Source organism: Salmo salar, chromosome 02 (assembly GCF_965601325.2).
Source record: "Salmo salar chromosome 02, fSalSal1, whole genome shotgun sequence".
In the NCBI taxonomy this organism is placed as follows: Eukaryota; Metazoa; Chordata; class Actinopteri; order Salmoniformes; family Salmonidae; genus Salmo; species Salmo salar.
The window spans coordinates 16,872,850-16,897,500 of NC_138292.1; the positions used below are offsets into that span (position 1 = coordinate 16,872,850).

The following is a 24,651-nucleotide window of genomic DNA, read 5'->3' on the forward strand; positions in this document are numbered from 1 at the left end:
CTAGAAAGAGCATGATGGGCTGTTATTACACAACATAGCAGTATTACAGTTTGTTTATCTTGACCGTGCCCTTCAGTGTTTGTGCCCTTCTATGATTATGCGCAGAAGAGGTCAGAATGTAGTCTAGGTCTGTATGGAGATGGAGCGTGCACACTACAGTTCCCGACAAGATGCACTTGGCGTTCTAGCGGTAGAAACAGCAGCGGGAGCGTCTCAATGCAGGGGCAGCAAGAGCACCCCGATGGCCACCAGCACAAGAGACTGCGCTAAGCAGACGACCAGCGCGCGCTTTCATCTGTGCTTCTCAACCCCGAACCTCTTCTAGCGAAGAGAGAGGTGCCCAAATCCGTTTTAGGATATCGCCCCCCCCCCCCCCCCCCCACCCACCTCCTCTTTCTGTCCATTCGATGAAGAAGAACTGATGACGATGTATCGGCGATGGTGGATTTCCCTTTTGTGCGTCTATGGACTGATGTGCATCGTTCATTCCAGCAATCATATGCCTCGGAATGGTAATGTATTTATGACAACAAATATTTCTATGTATTTTATTGGAATAGATCCGAATGGCAACAGCATCACCAATAACATGTTCCACATTCCATGTTATTATGCTGCCAGAGAGGGAGCCTGAATCCCCAACGTAAACAACCTGTAAAATATGCATATAATGTAACCTTATGAAAGGGAATCGGTCTATTATTAATTAAAACTATTTGAGGAAAGATATTCCAAAACCATTACAGTGCTATTTCACATTGATTTATGTTTTGGTATAGGAGCTTGTAGCTGTGTTTTTTTGCGCCAGGATAGCTATCACAGTCTTAAACATCGCTGTTTCCTCCCTGTGCAGGAGACGCCTTGTCGCAGGCGAAGGCTGTTCGTGATGCGAGCAGGTTCGCCGGGAAGGAGGACACGGTCCCTCTCCGTCTGCTCTACAGCATGCACAACCACAGTCAAATCACCCACGATGTCATCAGCACCAGGACTAGAGCCAGTTCCAGCCCCACACAGGTAGCCTACACAGTGCTGGTGTTATTTATTATGGTGGCGATGGAGCTCCGCTATGTGCAGAGCGACAAATGCCTTTGGTACGCGTTGCTATTGGATACATCCCGCTATTCTCATGTTGTTTATGTTTTTGTTGAATCATCTCCTTTTTATGCATTTCACAGAGAATTCGGCAAGATCACATTTTCACCTATAACAAGCTAGTTCTTTTGACTTGTGGTCTATTTACAGAAGTATAGGCTATTCAATTTCGCCACATTTAAAAGCGTAGGCAGTGTCTTTTCGTTGAGCAAAATAAAGATAGCCTAGTGGTATATTGTGGGTTTTTCTATGCACATACATACACAAAAGACAGGCTCAGGCCTGATCAGCAAAAGAGCCCATGCATGAAACACATGGGGATGAAGCCTATGCATTAGAATGAATAGACAAATACACCTATAACATCCATACATGTTTAATTGGGTCAAATATTTAGTTTTTGTTATATAGTAGGAGAGATTCTTATTATTATAAAGGTGAGTGGACCTGACACAATATCTTCAGAATCTATTGAATAATGATTGGTTTGTGCCCTTACAATGGATTCGCCCGTAACCCACATGGCCCTATGTCTGAGACACACTGCTTCTTGGATGGTTAAAGAGAGTCTGCTCTCTGTCTGGTTGGCATCCTTTACAGTTCACTAGCTGGCTGGTTGCTTTGGCTATTATCTGTTTGATGTGAAGACCTAGTCTGGATACTCAGATACAATCATAAGGCTCTCTACCTCTGAAATGTACACGTTATAAATCATCAGATTTATATTCCACTATTCCTTCCTTTTATCTAAAATCTAGTTGTGTCATTGATATTAAAGGCCCAGTGCAGTCAACACATGTGATTTGTCTGTGTATATATTTCTACACTATGAAGTTGGAATAATACTGTGAAAATGATGATAGTGCCCATTTAGTATAAGAGCTGTTTGAAAAGACCGCCTGAAATTTGAGCAGAGGGACATCGAGAGCACAGGCACAAGGGCAGACACTTTCATTACAGGAATCATGAGGATAATGCACTTTATAGTTTGACCAAACCATGGTTTTAGTCGCCCCAAAAATAGGACGTTTTGAGTGAGGTGACTATGTAGAATGTGCTCTTTCTCCGTTTATATCCACCCTTTCAGTGTGTTTACTAGTATAATGACAAGGTCGGAGCAGTTCCCTTTGCTCATACTGCGTTTAACTTTGAATGTGAGTTAACATGACCTCAGCTCAGCCTATCAGAAAACCAGGCAGGCCCATCTTGGTAGGGGGGGCGGCCTTTGCCCACTGATCAGCCAAAGGCTCATTATGGAGTAGAATAACGGAGAAATTACGCAAAGACCATCTGGCATTTGCCAAATGGCCAATCTGCCCCTGGACGCTAACCTATTATGGGTTTATAGTTCCAGAGGCTATTCTAAAGGCTAGCCTGCTCAGGGCTCCCACAGGGTCAGGTAAAGGGCTGCAGATTGTGGCAGGCAGGGGAGGTGTTAACCCTTTGTCTCTCACTCCAAGGGAGAGAGAACCAGGCTAGCCATGATAACCAAACTAATTGGACACATCTGTCATTGGCTTCAACATTGTTTATATGACCTCACTGGTGTTCTATATGTTGAGCTCTAATAAGGAACATGAGCGTACGTCATTAGAACAGTTAACTTGGGACTGGAACATGTCTGCCAGATACTGATCAACTGGTTTGGCTTCATTTGTCTTCAAAATAAGATTCTTGTGCCGCCTAAAAGAAAGTTCTTGGGGGAAACACTGCCTCATCTTTTTCCCACTATTTAAAGCACAACTGCATCAGGTGTCTCCAGATGAAATTATACTGCCCCACAAAGGGACAGAAAGAGAGAGAGATATGATGGAATCTTCATTTGATCTGATCAGTCTTTGAGTTTCTTGTCATCCCCAGAGAGAGTTTTAAACTGACCTCAAATCAGCCACTTCGTCACACAGCCTGCATTCTCAGCGTCATATTGTCTGATTCTGCTCTGATTTCGGCTGTTTTTAGCTCGGTATCATAACATCTCAAAGGAACCTGTCAAATCATTCTTAAACGTATGACACACAAAAATAACTATTTATAGACTTGGGTTGAGTCTACTATTTTCAGTTAAAGGCGTAACCTACTGTACACATTTTTAAAAGAGGAGCTTTGAGAAGAGCTCAGCTGAGTGCTGTTTAAGTGTTTCTGTGGAAGAAAAGCACTTATAGTCATGGGCCCATAGCCATCAGTGGAGTCTGGTGTGTGTGTGTGTGTGTGTGTGTGTGTGTGTGTGTGTGTGTGTGTGTGTGTGTGTGTGTGTGTGTGTGTGTGTGTGTGTGTGTGTGTGTGTGTGTGTGTGTGTGTGTGTAAGGCTGTCTGTGTTGTAGTAGGATAACAGCACTCCCTGGTAGGCCCCTAGCTCCATCAGCGGAGTTAGGTCCTGCTATGATGCAGTAATCAATGAAACAGGAGTCGCTGATGGTCTCGGTGCCTCGGCTCGGCCCAGTCAAACTGGGAAATCTGGTCCAGGAGAACACAATTACTGGTACCACTTCATGTGGATTCAATTCGCTTAATTTGATTTTAAAGTGTGCCCTGAAAAGGAATCACATACTCGTGTACCGGTATATGCGCGTACGTACACACACACACACACACACACACACACACACACACACACACACACACACACACACACACACACACACACACACACATAGTAACAATAGTGTCTGTGGCCACAGGGTACCCCGAGGTCTAAGGTCATCCTTGGGTGAAGATTGGGGCATTTCATACTCACACACACACACACACTCCCTTGGTTTTAATGCAGCGTTCGGTGTGTATTGACTCAGGCCCGTGGGCCATGCCTGGGGGAGGGGTTAGTCCTGTATTAGACTAGCTGGGGACTCCCTCAGAGTTACACAGGAACAATAGTGGGAAGTCATCATTTTGATTGATTGGGTTGAGGGGGAAGGTCTAATACATCCCTAGCTCTGGGCACATATGGCGCGTGGTCTATTACAGGCCCCAGGGGCAACGAGGACTTGTCTGGGTCTAGTTCAGCTTTCATCACAGCTCCCCTGTCTCTCAGAATGTCTGGGTCTGGTTCAGCTTCCATCACAGCTCCCCTGTCTCTCAGAATGTCTGGGTCTGGTTCAGCTTCCATCACAGCTCCCCTGTCTCTCAGAATGTCTGGGTCTAGTTCAGCTTCCATCACAGCTCCCCTGTCTCTCAGAATGTCTGGGTCTGGTTCAGCTTCCATCACAGCTACCCTGTCTCTCAGAATGTCTTCCTTTCCTTAAAGTTCATGTACAGTATGTATATTGTTAGTTGTTTTGTAAAAGCTTTTTCAGCACTCAATGGAATAGAGATGCTTGTACAACGTTTATGAAATTATTTTTATTCACAGGGGAACCACGTGGCCCAAGCCAGCTTCCAGGTGGACGCGTTTGGTGAGCAGTTCATCTTGGATGTTGAACTGAACCAGTGAGTATAACCTTTGACCTATCACCAACATTCTCTGTATCTACTGCGATAAATCCCCTTTCTCTCTATGTCATGATTTCTGATAGTAAAATAGCCAGTAGTACTAGACGATATTTTGTAGGATTAAAGGGATTCTCCGTTACTTTTGTATACTTATTAGCAAGTAGTTCTGAAAGTAGCACCCATGAGCCAAAAGTGGTCCCCGAAAATAGTGTACTACATCACATATGTGCAGATACTGTATGTGCACCATGTCATTGCTCTCTCTTTCGCTCTGCTGTGTGTGATTCTTGCTAGCTGTCACTCAAATTACGAGGGGCTGAATCTCATTGGCTGGAACTCAAATTGCTAGGGTCTGGCCCATGCGGGAGGAAATGTAGGGAAAATGGCGCAGCACAGCTTCCAGAAAATAGTCACTTTCAAACGAGCAGTTTCGTGCCTAATTGAGGTAAGTCAGTAATTCCGATCATAGATTATGCATAGGTGAACTACATATTGACACATCCAGGCCAAAGCGGGAGGTTTCAAAAATACTTACTAGTCGCCAAAGTACCGGAGCATGTCTTTAAGAGCTGTTTAATTAGTCCCTAATGTCTTCCTCACGAAGCTTTGATCTGGGAAAACCTGCTAGTGGCAGTGCTCTACGCCTATCATTGATTATGAATACTTGGTTGGTAATACTGCTTATAGGCTGCTTATTCACTCGGGAACAATAGTTTATAAGCCGTTCATAAGCAGGCTATAAGCTGTTCATAAGCAGGTTATAAGCTGTTCATAAGCAGGTTATAAGCTGTTCATTAGCAGGTTATAAGCTGTTCATAAGCAGGTTCTAAGCCATTATTATGCAGGTTATAAGCCGTTCATAACCAGGCTTTCAAATGAGGTCTTAAAGGGATACTGCAAGATTCTAGCAGTTGTCATTGCGCACAGAATAAAGGAAGTTAAGAGGTAGTTTCGCGAGCCTGTGCTAACTAGTGTTAGCGCAATGTTTGGAAGTCTACAGGTGCATGTCCTTCATGGTGCATGCAGAGACATTAAAATGGGACCCACGAGTTGTGCCTCTGGGTATGTAGAACAACAGAATCTGGCAGTACATCTTTATCACAGTGCTCTAATGGTCTCTGTAATGGAGGCATGAGGAATGAGACATCTTTCACCTCTGGCTGATCGTAGTGGTACAGAGCAGACAGGACCATATTTCCTGCCAGTGTCCAGTGTCTTTTGGGCCACCTTGTTTTTTTTGTGTGTTTTTTTTACCCCCTTTTTCTTCACAATTTCGTGGTATCCAATTGTTAGTAGTTACAGTCTTGTCTCATCGCTACAACTCCCGCACGGACTCGGGAGAGGCGAAGGTCGAGAGACATGCGTCCTCCGAAACACAACCCAACCAAGCCGCACTGCTTCTTAACACAGTGCGCATCCAACCCGGAAGCCAGCCGCACCAATGTGTCGGAGGAAACACCGTACACCTAGCGACCTAGTCAGCGTGCACTGCGCCCGGCCCGCCACAGGAGTCACTAGTGCGCGATGAGACAAAGATATCCCCGCCGGCCAAACCCTCCCAAACCCGGACGACGCTAGGCCAATTGGGCGCCGCCCCATGGGCCTCCCGGTTGCAGCCGGCTGCGACAGAGCCTGGGCTCAAACCCAGAGTCTCTGGTGACACAGCTACCACTGCGATGCAGTGCCTTAGACCACTGCGCCACCCGGGAGGCTTGGGCCAACTTGTTTTGGGGAAGAAATTATATGCTGTGTGTTTTTGGGGCTATTTCTCTCGCTCTCCATCCCGCCATCTCTCTCTCACTCAGCTTTCTCCCTTTTTCACTTTTACTCCCACTCACTGTTTCTCTGTCAGCTCTTTCCACTTCTCTCTCTCCCTCTCTTCCCTTCTCTCAAGCTCTCTCTATCTGGCCCTAACACTCTGCTGACCAATGGTCTTTCACTAATGAGGGGAAGTTGTGTGTCTCTCTCTCTCTCTCTCTCTCTCTCTCTCTCTCTCTCTCGGTCTGTGTTTGTCTGTGTCACAGACACAAAGACACAGGGTGACAGGTTCAGTACACATCACTGCTTTCTGTATCAGAAAGTAGGCTGGCCCTCTTTGAGGTCTCGTAGATCGGTGCATTGATGAAAGTAGGCTGGCCCTCTTTGAGGTCTCGTAGATTGGTGCATTGATGAAAGTAGGCTGGCCCTCTTTGAGGTCTCGTAGATCGGTACATTGATGAAAGTAGGCTGGCCCTCTGAGGTCTCGTAGATCGGTACATTGATGAAAGTAGGCTGGCCCTCTTTGAGGTCTCGTAGATCGGTGCATTGATGAAAGTAGGCTGGCCCTCTGAGGTCTCGTAGATCGGTGCATTGATGAAAGTAGGCTGGCCCTCTGAGGTCTCGTAGATCGGTACATTGATGAAAGTAGGCTGGCCCTCTTTGAGGTCTCGTAGATCGGTACATTGATGAAAGTAGGCTGGCCCTTTGAGGTCTCGTAGATTGGTGCATTGATGAAAGTAGGCTGGCCCTCTTTGAGGTCTCGTAGATCGGTGCATTGATGAAAGTAGGCTGGCCCTCTTTGAGGTCTCGTAGATCGGTACATTGATGAAAGTAGGCTGGCCCTCTTTGAGGTCTCGTATTTTAGTTTATAAAGCCCCCTTACACAACTTCCACCGTACCTTGCGTCATTGTTAACCTACAGATGTAGGAGCTACCAGACCCGGTCTCAGGGAGGGCTAACTCGGGACATCTCTTCCATCTCCACTGAGTTTGGTAAATCTGCTTTAAGTTTTTTTGCACCTTACTCTTGGAATAGTTTCCAAAACTCTTTAAATGTGATGTTTTGGTGTCTCTAGGGCTATTCAGATGGCTGCTGATTGATTATCTGTTTTACTGAAGAATGTGTGTTTTCTGTGATTGTGTTTTGTATCTCTGTTGTGCTTTTTGTAGTGTATTGATGTGTATCATTTTTGTAATCACAGGGTTCTTCTGAAAAAGAGACCTTGGTCTCAGCATGACTCCCTGTCAAAATAAAGGTGAAATAAATCAAACAAGCTCACCTAAGCAGGCAGTTGTGTGTAGAAGTGAGTCTGCATCATTAGAGTGAGTCTGTACTCTGTCGTGTCATTATAACTGAAGTCATCTCTCTCTGTACGAGGATCTATTTCCCCTGTCACCCAGAGCCATTCACACACAGTAGACTGAGAGAAATGGAAATGACATCACAGGAATATCCAAACAGCACAGTGCTGCCACTCGTAGGGTTACTGTATGATGCATGAAGCGTCATGTGTCATGACACAGTGTCCCTGTGGGACACGGTCAGGCACGTCTCTGTCGTATGTTGTGTTTGGTGACCTGAGGTGCTGGATGTCATCCATCATATGGAGTCTGTGCTGTAACTGTGTGTCTGTATGGTTTGGGAAGCCTGCATATAGATTTGAACCCCTGTCCTGTTGTAGTGATCAGTACAATGGTAGTATGGAGAGAATGGTTCTCTGTCCTGTTGTAGTGATCAGTACAATGATAGTATGGAGAGAATGGTTCTCTGTCCTGTTGTAGTGATCAGTACAATGGTAGTATGGAGGGAATGGTTCTCTGTCCTGTTGTAGTGATCAGTACAATGGTAGTATGGAGAGAATGGTTCTCTGTCCTGTTGTAGTGATCAGTACAATGGTAGTATGGAGAGAATGGTTCTCTGTCCTGTTGTTGTGATCAGTACAATGGTAGTATGGAGGGAATGGTTCTCTGTCCTGTTGTAGTGATCAGTACAATGGTAGTATGGAGGGAATGGTTCTCTGTCCTGTTGTAGTGATCAGTACAATGGTAGTATGGAGAGAATGGTTCTCTGTCCTGTTGTAGTGATCAGTACAATGGTAGTATGGAGAGAATGGTTCTCTGTCCTGTTGTAGTGATCAGTACAATGGTAGTATGGAGAGAATGGTTCTCTGTCCTGTTGTAGTGATCAGTACAATGGTAGTATGGAGAGAATGGTTCTCTGTCCTGTTGTAGTGATCAGTACAATGGTAGTATGGAGAGAATGGTTCTCTGTCCTGTTGTAGTGATCAGTACAATGGTAGTATGGAGAGAATGGTTCTCTGTCCTGTTGTAGTGATCAGTACAATGGTAGTATGGAGAGAATGGTTCTCTGTCCTGTTGTAGTGATCAGTACAATGGTAGTATGGAGAGAATGGTTCTCTGTCCTGTTGTATCTTTCTCTCCCTCCCTCTTTCCATCTCTCTCTCTCCTGCGGTGGCTATGTGTTTCATGAGTTTCTGTTATATGCTCTGTGTGTGTGTGTGTGTGATTTAGATGCACTATTGTAAAGTGGTTGTTCCACTGGATATTATAAGGTGAATGCACCAATTTGTAAGTCGCTCTGGATAAGAGCGTCTGCTAAATGACTTAAATGTAAATGTAAATGTGTGTGTGTGTGTGTGTGTGTGTGTGTGTGTGTGTGTGTGTGTGTGTGTGTGTGTGTGTGTGTGTGTGTGTGTGTGTGTGTGTGTGGTGTGTGTGTGTGTGTGTGTGCTGCTCTTCTCTTCTCCATCCATCCCTCGCTCCCCAAGTGCTGCTCACTGACCTCACTCTTTAACCAATCACACTGCACCCTGCTTGGGTTAAATGCAGAAGACACATTTCAGTTGAATGCATTCCATTGTACAACTGACTAGGTATCCCCCTTTCCCTTTGTTGACGAGATAACTTTCTTGATGTGTGTGTGTGAGGAGGGCATTGAGGTTGGGCGTGCATGTTTCTTGGCTTCATGCAGCGAGACCTAGTTTCCTTAGGTTGATCAATGGCCTCTCTCCTCTGTGTGTGTGTGTGTGTGTGTGTGTGTGTGTGTGTGTGTGTGTGTGTGTGTGTGTGTGTGTGTGTGTGTGTGTGTGTGTGTGTGTGTGTGTGTGTGTTACAAGCATAACAAACAAGAGGCTGCTTGTTTTTATTTCAGTTTATTTTGAGATGCTACTCTCTCTTTCCACTGGGATCTTTTAATAAGATCCCAGATTTGATGATGAAGAAGAACCTCTCAGAAACGCATCAGGTATTTTTAGCTTATGCCTACTGTAACTGCAACTGTGAGGGTGTGTGTATTTTTAGTGTTTCAAGTTTTAATGTTACATACACAAGTACAGTGAAATGCCTTTCTTGCAAGCCCTAAACCCAACAATGCAGTAGTCAGTAACAATGTAGTAGTACAAATACCAAAGTATTACAGGGCAGAAGTGTGTCTGTGTTGCCTAGCGTACTAAGGTCACACATCACTCCCTTAGGCTTCTTTGTCCTCTCCCTCTTACATCTTTGGCTGCCTCCAAATTGCCATTCATGGCCTCGGGAGTGGGCTGGGATGGGGTAGGAGTGGGAGTGGGCTGGGATGGGATGGGGGTGCTTCTTTGAATGATGCTCCCAATTCCTCATAAACCACACCTCCTCCTCACCCCTCACCTCCCCTCCCACCTGCTCACGCTGAATAATTGATGTCCCAGTAAGATTAAAGGGGGAAGCTGAAATGGGATGTGTGTGTGTGTGTGTGTGAATGGCTCAGTTTGGTGCTCTTACTGCTGTACCAATTAAGCCTTAATGTGGCTCTTATAAACTATGGGCCAGTTTAGAGCCTGGGGGCCCACAGAACATATTACTTACATTACAACTAGTACAAACCTATTGTTTACATTACAACTAGTACAAACCTATTGTGTACATTACAACTAGTACAAACCTATTGTTTACATTACAACTAGTACAAACCTATTGTTAACATTACAACTAGTACAAACCTATTGTTTACATTACAACTAGTACAAACCTATTGTTAACATTACAACTAGTACAAACCTACTGTTAACATTACAACTAGTACAAACTTATTGTTAACATTACATTACAACTAGTACAAACCTATTGTTTACATTACAACTAGTACAAACCTATTGTTTACATTACAACTAGTACAAACCTATTGTTTACATTACAACTAGTACAAACCTATTGTTTACATTACAACTAGTACAAACCTATTGTTTACATTACAACTAGTACAAACCTATTGTGTACATTACAACTAGTACAAACTTATTGTTTACATTACAACTAGTACAAACCTATTGTTAACATTACAACTAGTACAAACCTATTGTTAACATTACAACTAGTACCAACCTATTGTTTACATTACAACTAGTACAAACCTATTGTTTACATTACAACTAGTACAAACTTATTGTTTACATTACAACTAGTACAAACCTATTGCTAACATTACAACTAGTACAAACCTATTGTTAACATTACAACTAGTACAAACTTATTGTTAACATTACAACTAGTACAAATTTATTGTTTACATTACAACTAGTACAAACCTATTGTTTACATTACAACTAGTACAAACTTATTGTTAACATTACAACTAGTACAAACCTATTGTTAACATTACAACTAGTACAAACCTATTGTTAACATTACAACTAGTACAAACCTATTGTTAACATTACAATTAGTACAAACCTATTGTTTACATTACAACTAGTACAAACTTATTGTTAACATTACAACTAGTACAAACGTATTGTTTACATTACAACTAGTACAAACCTATTGTTTACATTACAACTAGTACAAACCTATTGTTTACATTACAACTAGTACAAACCTATTGTTTACATTACAACAAGTACAAACCTATTGTTAACATTACAACTAGTACAAACCTATTGTTAACATTACAACTAGTACAAATTTATTGTTAACATTACAACTAATTCAAACCTGTTGTTTACATTACAACTAGTACAAACCTATTGTTTACATTACAACTAGTACAAACCTATTGTTTATATTACAACAAGTACAAACCTATTGTTAACATTACAACTAGTACAAACCGATTGTTAACATTACAACTAGTACAAACCGATTGTTAACATTACAACTAGTACAAACCTATTGTTAACATTACAACTAGTACAAACCTATTGTTAACATTACAACTAGTACAAACCTATTGTTTATATTACAACTAATTCAAACCTATTGTTTACATTACAGCAAATACATACATAAATGATTACCGTCCAGTAGCACTCACATCGGTAGCCATGAAGCGCTTTGAAAGGCTGGTCATGGCTCACATCAACAGTATCCTCCCGGATACCCTAGACCCACTCCAATTCAAAAACCGCCCCAACAGATCTACAGATGACGCAATCTCAATCGCACTCCACACTGCCCTTTCCCACTTGGACAAAAGGAACACCTATGTGAGAATGCTGTTCATTGACTACAGCTCAGCGTTCAACACCATAGTGCCCTCAAAGCTCATCACTAAGCTAAAGACCCTGAGACTAAACACCTCCCTCTGCAACTGGATCCTGGACTTCCTGACGGGCCGCCCCCAGGTGGTAAGGGTAGGCAACAACACGTCTGCCACGCTGATCCTCAACACTGGGGCCCCTCAGGAGTGTGTACTTAGTCCCCTCTTGTACTCCCTGTTCACCCACGACCGTGTGGCCGAACACGACTCCCAACAGCATCATTGAGTTTGCTGACAACACAACAGTGGCCTAATCACCGACAACACTGAGACAGCCTATAGGGAGGAGGTCAGAGAACTGGCAGTGTGGTGCCAGGACAACAACCTCTCCCTCAATGTGAGCAAGACAAAGGAGATGATCGTGGACTACAGTGAAAAGTGGGCCGAACAGGCCCCATTAACATCAACGGGGCTGTAGTGGAGCGGGTCGAGAGTTTCAAGTTCCTTGGTGTCCACATCACTAATGAACTATCATGGTCCAAACACACCAAGACAGTCGTGAAGAGGGCACGACAAAACCTTTTCCCCCTCAGGAGACTAAAAAGATTTGGCAATGGTCCCCAGATCCTGAAATAGTTCTACAGCTGCACCATCGAGAGCATCCTGACCGGTTGCATCACTGCCTGGTATGGCAACTGCTCGGCATCTGACCATAAGGTGCTACAGAGGGTAGTGCGTACGACCCAGTACATCACTGGGGCCAAGCTTCCTGCAATCCAAGACCTATATAATAGGTGGTGTCAGAGGAAAGCCCATTGACCCCCAATTTGCATTTACATTGACCCCCCTATTTGATTTCTACACTACTGCTACTCGCTGTTTATTATCTATGCATAGTCACTTCACCCCTACCTACATGTACAAATTACCTTTAACCTGTACCCCCGCACATTGACTCGGTACCAGTACCCCCTGTATATACAGTTGAAGTCGGAAGGTTACATACACTTAGGTTGGAGTCATTAAAACTAGTTTTTTAACCACTCCACAAATTTCTTGTCAACAAACTATAGTTTTGGCAAGTCGGTTAGGACATCTACTTTGTGCATGACACAAGTAATTTTTCCAACAATTGTTTACAGACAGATTATTTCACTTATAATTCACTGTATCACAATTCCAGTGGGTCAGAAGCTTACATACACTATGTTGACTGTGCCTTTAAACAGCTTGGAAAATTCCTGAAAATTATGTCATGGCATTAGAAGCTTCTGATAGGCTAATTGACATAATTTGAATCAATTGGAGGTGTACCTGTGGATGTATTTCAAGGCCTACCTTCAAACTCAGTGCCTCTTTGCTTGACATCATGGGAAAATCAAAAGAAATCAGCCAAGACCTCAGAAAAAAATTGTAGACCTCCACGAGCCTGGTTCATCCTTGGGAGCAATTTCCAAACACCTGAAGGTACCACGTTCATCTGTACAAACAATAGTACGCAAGTATAAACACCATGGGACCACGCAGCCGTCATACCGCTCAGGAAGGAGACGCGTTCTGTCTCCTAGAGATGAACGTACTTTGGTGCGAAAAGTGCAAATCAATCCCAGAACAACAGCAAAGGACCTTGTGAAGATGCTGGAGGAAACAGGTACAAAAGTATCTATATCCATAGTAAAACGAGTCCTATATCGACATAACCTGAAAGGCCGTTCAGCAAGGAAGAAGCCACTGCTCCAAAACCGCCATAAAAAAGCCAGGCTATGGTTTTCAACTGCACGTGGGGACAAAGATCGTACTTTTTGGAGAAATGTCCTCTGGTCTGATGAAACAAAAATGGAACTGTTTGGCCATAATGACTGTCGTTATGTTTGAAGGAAAAAGGGGGAGGCTTGCAAGCCGAAGAACACCATCCCAACCGTGAAGCACGGGGGTGGCAGCATCATGTTGTGGGGGTGCTTTGCTGCAAGAGGGACTGGTGCACTTCACAAAATAGATTGCATCATGTGGGAGGAAACTTATGTGGATATATTGAGGCAACATCTCAAGACATCAGTCAGGAACTTAAAGCTTGGTCGCAATTGGGTCTTCCAAATGGACAATGACCCCAAGCATACTTCCAAAGTTGTGGCAAAATGGCTTAAGGACAACAAAGTAAAGGTATTGGAGTGGCCATCACAAAGCCCTGACCTCAATCCCATAAAAGATTTGTGGGCAGAACTGAAAAAGCGTGTGCGAGCAAGGAGGCCTACAAACCTGACTCAGTTACACCAGCTCTGTCAGGATGAATGGGCCGAAATTCACCAAACTTATTGTGGGAAGCTTGTGGAAGGCTACTCAAAACGTTTGACCCAAGTTCAACAATTTAAAGGCAATGCTACCAAATACTAATTGAGAGTAGGTAAACTTCTGACCCGCTGGGAATGTAATGAAAGAAATAAAAGCTGAAATTAATAATTCTCTCTACTATTATTCTGAAATTTCACATTCTTAAAATAAAGTGGTGATCTAACTGAGCTAAGACAGGGAATTTTTACTTGGATCAAATGTCATGAAATGTGAAAAACTGAGTTTAAATGTATTTGGCTAAGGTGTATGTAAACTTCCGACTTCAACTGTAGCCTCGTTATTGTTTATGTTATTGTGTTACTTTTATTATTTTTTGCTTTAGTTTATTTGGTAAATATTTTATTAACTCTTCTTGAACTGCACTATTGGATAAGGGTTTGTAAGTAAGCATTTCACGGTAAGGTCTACACTTGTTGTATTCGGCGCATTGGACAAAGTTTGAGTTGATATGATTTACATTACAACTCATACAAAATATAATTTATATGATCTAATACAAAGATTAGAAGATCTCTTATGTCTTGTTTGTATGTCGTGCATTATATTTGGTCTTAAAACATGACATGAATACTTAAAGGGTTAACACTTCATATTCCCCATGTTTTATGTACTCTTAGAATGAGGTTAGGTGGTCTGTAGACTACATGTCTAACCAGTGTTATGACATGTTATGAAATATTCTCAGAGGCTTCAAAGGTCATTGTTGTATAAAGGGATGTTGTTATACCGTATAGTTTCTATGAACAACACCATAGAATTTCATCTCAGTGTTGACAGAATAGAATAATTTATGTGTGTGTGTGTGTGTGTGTGTGTCTCTCCCCCCTCTTCGTGTGAGAGGAGAGGAGCAGGTGGGCAGGTGCTAGTGGGTGTCAGTAATTGCTATAACCTGTCTGTTTATGAAACTGGTGTTATGAGTGATACGATTCCAGCACTGAGCTGGTTCCTTGCTGTTCCTGTGTGGGCTGTTGTCAGGACAACGAGAGGCCAGAGAGAGACTGGATATTCTGTTTCTATTGGAGTCGACTCCGACTCCTGCTATCAGAGTCGTTGGAGTCGACGCTTTCTCGACTGACTCAAATTTGACAAAACTGACCACAATTAGCTAAAATTAGCTACAGCTGCTATGTCAGTGTGTGCACGTGTCCTAATAAGCAATGCATATGGAGCCATCTGACAATCTCTACTAAACAAAATACTTAAGGCTATTCAGTAGCCTACGCCAGACTAGCTGGCTGATTTTGTTTTTAACGTCTTCAGGATTTTTGGTGTCGACTCTCCCCACATGAAAAAAATACTACAGATTACTATAGAATACTTCAGTACTTACTATATAATTCTATAGTAAACTGTAGTATACTGTAGAATACTATGCTACACACTGTAGTGTCCCTCAATCATGTGGAGTACAGTACTTACTATAAAATGTTGTAGAATACTATAGTAAATACTACAGTATTATCTCCCCGAAAAGACTGTAGTAAATTTGTTCTTTTAGTATTTCTCCAGTAGGTTTCCTCGAGGAGAAAGCCTCCAATTATATGTCAAAGATAATAAAACAAAAAAACTACAATAAATACTACAGTATACTACAGTCCACAAAAACACTACATTAATTACTATAGTATATACTACAGTTTTCTTTTACTATGGTATTTACACTACAGTATGCTACTGTAAATGCTACAGTAAAGTCAGCAAAAACATTACAGTGAATACTATAGTATTTATACCATAGTAGACTATATTATTTATACCGTAGTAGACTATAGTATTTAAACCATAGTATACTATTGTATTCATAGAATAGTATACTATATATATCTGCATGTATACTGTATTTTATACTATCTATTGCACCTTGCCTATGCCGCTCGGCCATCGCTCATCCATATACTTACATGTACATATTCTCATTCACCCCTTTTAGATTTGTGTGTAGCAGGTAGTTGTTGGGGAATTGTTAGATTACTTGTTAGACATTACTGCACTGTCGGAACTAGAAGCACAAGCATTTCGCTACACTCGCATTAACATCTGCTAACCATGTTTATGTGACAAATAACATTTGATTTGATTTATAGTATTGATACCATAGTATATTATAGTGTTTTTTTCATGTGGGATCCCACCACTCTCTCTTTCCACCACTTGGCCATTTCAGCCAACAGAGACTCAGACAGAGACTGTTTATGCTAATAACATAGTCAATTACTATTTGACGGAAAATGCATAATGCGTTCCACCAAAGGGAGGAGTGTATAGTGTTACAGAATGAGGAGTAGGAGGTTAGTGTCTATGAAGCCTTGTTTCAACCTTATGTATCCGTGTGATGTTAGAAGCTACTTGGTAAATGTTGGTTTATGATTGGACGGAGTGATGCATGGATTCAGCTCAGATTGACATTTCCTGTAATACCTGAAGGGCAGATGGAGTGTGTGTGTGTGTGTGTGTGTGTGTGTGTGCGTGCGTGTGTGCGTAAGAGAGAGATGGGGGGCAGGGCGGGGGGTGTAATTAGTTGTTCTCAGTTTGAATGGAGTATCTATAGGGTTACTAATACGTCAGATGTGAATAGTGGAAGGCCTGCTGCTGGGTATTTGTGTTGTCTATGGTTTGGGGCTCAGGTGGAACAGGGACAAATCAACTGGTATCTTAGTGAGAGACAAGTGAACAGAAATGGAGGGATTGAAGTGAAGAGAGGGAGGCATCGGGAGGAAAGGGGATGAGTGGAAGAGAGCGGAATGGGATGAGAGAGGGAGAGAGGGATTCCCCAAACAGCTGGGAAGGTAATTGAAGGTCAGAGGATCTGGGTTCCACACATATTTGTTACTAACACACTGTAACTGATTTAACATAGACTGCCCAACACAGTAAACAGTGGGTATTATGGAAAGTGATGATGCTTTTGTGATTCCATCCAACTGGTTTTAGATCAAGTTCTGTGTATATTTTCTAATCTCAGAGATTGAGCAACGCACACCTCTGCAGGTCATATTCATTTAGAAAGCGTGTTTAAATCTAAAGGAGATGAAAATAAGGCTGAGGGGGGTGGAATCTGAGTATCTCTTCTATCGACTATCTCCCTTCATTTCCTCATCATACCTTTTTATTGTGATAATGTCACCTCAGCAATGTCCTTTAATGCTATATTCCTATATCCTCTACCCCAGCCTCACTACTTCTCTCTCGCTCTCTCTCAATTAAATTCAATTTAAGGGAGGTTTATTGGCATGGGAAACATATATTTACATTGCCATGCAAGTGAAAAAGATAACAAACAAAAGTGAAATAAACAATTAAAAATTAACCCTAAATATTACACTCAAAAAAGTTCCAAAATAATAAAAACATTTCAAATGTCATATTATGTACAGTGTTGCAACGATGTGCAAATAGTTCAAGTACAAAAGGAAAAATAAATCAACATAAATATGGGTTGTATTTACAATGGTGTTTGTTCTTCACTGGTTGCCCTTTTCTTGTGGCAACAGGTCACAAATCTTGCTGCTGTGATGGCACACTGTGCAATCCCTCTCTCGCTTTCATTGTCTCTCTCTCTCTCTCTCTCTCTCTCTTTGCTTGTCTGTCTCTCTCCTCGTCTCTCTCTACTTCTTTCACACATTGATAAGTGGTTCTATCAGAACATTATTATTACACAAAGGATAGACTGCCCTATACATGTTCATCTTGATCACCTGACTTTGTGAAAGGGTGTGTTTGACTTTGGGCCAGTGATTTAAAGTGTTTTTAGGTGTCAGACCGTGATATGTGCTGATGCTGTAGTGGTATCCATGCTGTAGTGGTATCCATGCTGTAATGTTATCCATGCTGTAGTGGTATCCATGCTGTAGTGGTATCCATGTTGTGGTGGTATCCATGCTGTAGTGGTATCCATGCTGTAGTGATATCCATGCTGTAGTGATATCCATGCTGTAGTGGTATCCATGCTGTAGTGGTATCCATGCTGTAGTGGTATCCATGCTGTAGTGGTATCCATGCTGTTGTGATATCCATGCTGTGGTGGTATCCATGCTGTGGTGGTATCCATGCTGTAGTGATAGCCATGCTGTAGTGATATCCATGCTGTGGTGGAATCCATGCTGTAGTGGTATCCATGTTGTGGTGGTATCCATGCTGTAGTGATATCCGTGCTGTGGTGGTATCAATGCTGTAGTGATATCCGTGCTGTAGTGGTATCCATGCTGTAGTGATATCCATGCTGTAGTGGTATCCATGCTGTAGTGATATCCATGCTGTAGTGTATCCATGTTGTGGTGGGGAAAAAACAAAGACTATTGAACAGGGACAGTAGATAGACTAGAGAACAGGGACAGTAGATAGACTATTGTACAGAGAACAGGGACAGTAGAAATACTATTGAACAGAGAACAGGGACAGTAGATAGACTATTGAACAGGGACAGTAGATAGACTATTGAACAGGGACAGTAGATAGACTATTGAACAGAGACAGTAGATAGACTATTGAACATAGAACAGGGACAGTAGAAATACTATTGAACAGAGAACAGGGACAGTGGATAGACTATTGAACAGGGACAGTAGGTAGACTATTGAACAGGGACAGTACATAGACTATTGAACAGAGAACAGGGACAGTAGATTGACTATTGAACAGGGACAGTAGATAGACTATTGAACAGAGAACAGGGACAGTAGATTGACTATTGAACAGGGACAGTAGGTAGACTATTGAACAGGGACAGTACATAGACTATTGAACAGAGAACAGGGACAGTAGATTGACTATTGAACAGGGACAGTAGATAGACTATTGAACAGAGAACAGGGACAGTAGATTGACTATTGAACAGGGACAGTAGATAGACTATTGAACAGGGACAGTAGATAGACTATTGAACAGGGACAGTAGATAGACTATTGAACAGGGACAGTAGATAGACTATTGAACAGAGACAGTAGATAGACTATTGAACAGCGACAGTAGAAATACTATTGAACAGAGAACAGGGACAGTATATAGACTATTGAACAGGGACAGTAGATAGACTATTGAACAGGGACAGTAGATAGACTATTGAACAGAGAACAGGGACAGTAGATCGACTATTGAACAGGGACAGTAGATCGACTATTGAACAGGGACAGTAGATAGACTATTGAACAGGGACAGTAGATTGACTATTGAACAGGGACAGTAGATAGACTATTGAACAGGGACAGTAGATCGACTATTGAACAGGGACAGTAGATCGACTGTTGAACAGGGATAGTAGATTGACTATTGAACAGGGACAGTAGATAGACTATTGAACAGGGACAGTAGATAGACTATTGAACAGGGACAGTAGATAGACTATTGAACAGGGATAGTAGATTGACTATTGAACAGGGACAGTAGATCGACTATTGAACAGGGACAGTAGATAGACTATTGAACAGGGACAGTAGATTGACTATTGAACAGGGACAGTAGATCGACTATTGAACAGGGACAGTAGATCGACTGTTGAACAGGGACAGTAGATCGACTGTTGAACAGGGACAGTAGATTGACTATTGAACAGGGACAGTAGAAAGACTATTGAACAGAGAACAGGGACAGTTTATAGACTATTGAACAGGGACAGTAGATAGACTATTGAACAGAGAACAGGGACAGTAGATAGACTATTGAACAGGGACAGTAGATAGACTATTGAACAGAGAACAGGGACAGTAGATCGACTATTGAACAGGGACAGTAGATCGACTATTGAACAGGGACAGTAGATCGACTATTGAACAGGGACAGTAGATAGACTATTGAACAGGGACAGTAGATTGACTATTGAACAGGGACAGTAGATAGACTATTGAACAGGGACAGTAGATAGACTATTGAACAGGGACAGTAGATCGACTATTGAACAGGGACAGTAGATTGACTGCTGAACAGGGATAGTAGATTGACTATTGAACAGGGACAGTAGATAGACTATTGAACAGGGACAGTAGATAGACTATTGAACAGGGACATAGATAGACTATTGAACAGGGACAGTAGATAGACTATTGAACAGGGACATAGATAGACTATTGAACAGCGACAGTAGAAATACTATTGAACAGAGAACAGGGACAATAGATCGACTATTGAACAGGGACAGTAGATCGACTATTGAACAGGGACAGTAGATAGACTATTGAACAGGGACAGTAGATTGACTATTGAACAGGGACAGTAGATAGACTATTGAACAGGGACAGTAGATCGACTGTTGAACAGGGACAGTAGATTGACTATTGAACAGGGATAGTAGATTGACTATTGAACAGGGACAGTAGATAGACTATTGAACAGGGACAATAGATAGACTATTGAACAGGGACAATAGATCGACTATTGAACAGGGACAGTAGATAGACTATTGAACAGGGATAGTAGATTGACTATTGAACAGGGACAGTAGATAGACTATTGAACAGGGACAGTAGATAGACTATTGAACAGGGACAGTAGATAGACTATTGAACAGGGATAGTAGATTGACTATTGAACAGGGACAGTAGATAGACTATTGAACAGGGACAGTAGATTGACTATTGAACAGGGACAGTAGATAGACTATTGAACAGGGACAGTAGATAGACTATTGAACAGGGACAGTAGATCGACTGTTGAACAGGGACAGTAGATTGACTATTGAACAGGGATAGTAGATTGACTATTGAACAGGGATAGTAGATTGACTATTGAACAGGGACAGTAGATAGACTATTGAACAGGGACAATAGATCGACTATTGAACAGGGACAGTAGATAGACTATTGAACAGGGATAGTAGATTGACTATTGAACAGGGACAGTAGATTGACTATTGAACAGGGACAGTAGATTGACTATTGAACAGGGACAGTAGATTGACTATTGAACAGGGACAGTAGATAGACTATTGAACAGGGACAGTAGATCGACTATTGAACAGGGACAGTAGATCGACTGTTGAACAGGGACAGTAGATAGACTGTTGAACAGGGATAGTAGATTGACTATTGAACAGGGACAGTAGAAAGACTATTGAACAGAGAACAGGGAGGGAGTATAGACTATTGAACCATGCTGTGGTGGTATCCATGCTGTAGTGATAGCCATGCTGTAGTGATATCCATGCTGTGGTGGTATCCATGCTGTAGTGGTATCCATGTTGTGGTGGTATCCATGCTGTAGTGGTATCCATGTTGTGGTGATATCCATGCTGTAGTGATATCCATGCTGTTGTGTATCCATGTTGTGGTGGGAAAAAAACAAAGTCAATAGTCTTAGTTTTTTTTCCACCACAACATGGATACACAACAGGGACAGTAGATAGAGTAGAGAACAGGGACAGTAGATAGACTATTGTACAGAGACAGTAGATAGACTATTGAACAGAGAACAGGGACAGTAGAAATACTATTGTACAGAGACAGTAGATAGACTATTGAACAGGGACAGTAGATAGACTATTGAACAGGGACAGTAGATAGACTATTGAACAAGGACAGTAGATAGACTATTGAACAGAAAACAGGGACAGTAGATAGACTATTGAACAGAAAACAGGGACAGTAGATAGACTATTGAACAGGGACAGTAGATAGACTATTGAACAGGGACAGTAGATAGACTATTGTACAGAGAACAGGGACAGTAGATAGACTATTGAACAGAGAACAAGGACAGTAGAAATACTATTGAACAGAGAACAGGGACAGTAGATAGACTATTGAACAGGGACAGTAGATAGACTATTGAACAGGGACAGTAGATAGACTATTGTACAGAGAACAGGGACAGTAGATAGACTATTGAACAGAGAACAAGGACAGTAGAAATACTATTGAACAGAGAACAGGGACAGTAGATAGACTATTGAACAGGGACAGTAGCTGGACTATTGTACAGAGACAGTAGATAGACTATTGAACAGAGAACCGGGACAGTAGAAATACTATTGAACAGGGACAGTAGAAATACTATTGAACAGAGAACAGGGACAGTATATAGACTATTGTACAGAGACAGTAGATAGACTATTGAACAGAGAACAGGGACAGTAGGTAGACTATTGTACAGAGACAGTAGATAGACTATTGAACAGAGAACAGGGACAGTAGATAGACTATTGAACAGGGACAGTAGATAGACTATTGAACAGGGACAGTAGATAGACTATTGAACAGGGACAGTAGATAGACTATTGAACAGGGACAGTAGATTGACTATTGAACAGGGACAGTAGAAAGACTATTGAACAGAGAACAGGGACAGTAGATAGACTATTGAACAGAGAACAGGGACAGTAGAAATACTATTGAACAGAGAACAGGGACAGTAGATAGACTATTGAACAGAGACAGTAGATAGACTATTGAACATAGAACAGGGACAGTAGAAATACTATTGAACAGAGAACAGGGACAGTAGATAGACTATTGAACAGGGACAGTAGGTAGACTATTGAACAGGGACAGTAGGTAGACTATTGAACAGGGACAGTACATAGACTATTGAACAGAGAACAGGGACAGTAGATTGACTATTGAACAGGGACAGTAGATAGACTATTGAACAGAGAACAGGGACAGTAGATTGACTATTGAACAGGGACAGTAGATAGACTATTGAACAGGGACAGTAGATAGACTATTGAACAGGGACAGTAGCTAGACTATTGAACAGGGACAGTAGATAGACTATTGAACAGGGACAGTAGATAGACTATTGAACAGAGACAGTAGATAGACTATTGAACAGAGAACAGGGACAGTATATAGACTATTGAACAGTGACAGTAGATAGACTATTGAACAGAGAACAGGGACAGTAGATAGACTATTGAACAGGGATAGTAGATAGACTATTGAACAGGGACAGTAGATTGACTATTGAACAGGGATAGTAGATTGACTATTGAACAGGGACAGTAGATAGACTATTGAACAGGGACAGTAGATAGACTATTGAACAGGGACATAGATAGACTATTGAACAGCGACAGTAGAAATACTATTGAACAGAGAACAGGGACAGTATATAGACTATTGAACAGGGACAGTAGATAGACTATTGAACAGGGACAGTAGATAGACTATTGAACAGAGAACAGGGACAGTAGATCGACTATTGAACAGGGACAGTAGATCGACTATTGAACAGGGACAGTAGATAGACTATTGAACAGGGACAGTAGATTGACTATTGAACAGGGACAGTAGATCGACTATTGAACAGGGACAGTAGATCGACTGTTGAACAGGGATAGTAGATTGACTATTGAACAGGGACAGTAGATAGACTATTGAACAGGGACAGTAGATAGACTATTGAACAGGGACAGTAGATAGACTATTGAACAGGGACAGTAGATTGACTATTGAACAGGGACAGTAGATCGACTATTGAACAGGGACAGTAGATAGACTATTGAACAGGGACAGTAGATTGACTATTGAACAGGGACAGTAGATTGACTATTGAACAGGGACAGTAGATCGACTATTGAACAGGGACAGTAGATCGACTGTTGAACAGGGACAGTAGATAGACTATTGAACAGGGATAGTAGATTGACTATTGAACAGGGACAGTAGAAAGACTATTGAACAGAGAACAGGGACAGTTTATAGACTATTGAACAGGGACAGTAGATAGACTATTGAACAGAGAACAGGGACAGTAGATAGACTATTGAACAGGGACAGTAGATAGACTATTGAACAGAGAACAGGGACAGTAGATCGACTATTGAACAGGGACAGTAGATCGACTATTGAACAGGGACAGTAGATAGACTATTGAACAGGGACAGTAGATTGACTATTGAACAGGGACAGTAGATCGACTGCTGAACAGGGACAGTAGATTGACTATTGAACAGGGATAGTAGATTGACTATTGAACAGGGACAGTAGATAGACTATTGAACAGGGACATAGATAGACTATTGAACAGCGACAGTAGAAATACTATTGAACAGAGAACAGGGACAGTAGATCGACTATTGAACAGGGACAGTAGATCGACTATTGAACAGGGACAGTAGATCGACTATTGAACAGGGACAGTAGATCGACTATTGAACAGGGACAGTAGATAGACTATTGAACAGGGACAGTAGATTGACTATTGAACAGGGACAGTAGATAGACTATTGAACAGGGACAGTAGATCGACTGTTGAACAGGGACAGTAGATTGACTATTGAACAGGGATAGTAGATTGACTATTGAACAGGGACAGTAGATAGACTATTGAACAGGGACAATAGATAGACTATTGAACAGGGACAATAGATAGACTATTGAACAGGGACAGTAGATAGACTATTGAACAGGGATAGTAGATTGACTATTGAACAGGGACAGTAGATAGACTATTGAACAGGGACAGTAGATAGACTATTGAACAGGGACAGTAGATAGACTATTGAACAGGGATAGTAGATTGACTATTGAACAGGGACAGTAGATTGACTATTGAACAGGGACAGTAGATTGACTATTGAACAGGGACAGTAGATTGACTATTGAACAGGGACAGTAGATTGA

General features: G+C 41.9%; 1 protein-coding gene and 1 non-coding gene across 3 annotated transcripts in view; both read left to right on the forward strand.

Annotated features, from left to right (window-relative positions):
* Positions 1-379: 379 nt before the first annotated feature.
* LOC106576002 (disintegrin and metalloproteinase domain-containing protein 22) overlaps positions 380-24,651 on the forward strand; it is a 107,386-nt gene continuing 83,114 nt past the window's right edge. For both annotated transcript variants that reach the window (XM_045698510.2, XM_045698520.2), the window contains exons 1-3: positions 380-512; positions 854-1,014; positions 4,439-4,515. In XM_045698510.2, coding sequence (XP_045554466.2) covers positions 422-512; positions 854-1,014; positions 4,439-4,515 — 329 coding nt within the window. In that variant the 5' untranslated portion in view covers positions 380-421. The remainder of the gene's footprint in view (positions 513-853; positions 1,015-4,438; positions 4,516-24,651) is intronic.
* LOC123739662 (U7 small nuclear RNA) lies at positions 15,577-15,633 on the forward strand. The gene has a single exon (XR_006767840.1). It is a non-coding gene; the product is annotated as a U7 small nuclear RNA (small nuclear RNA).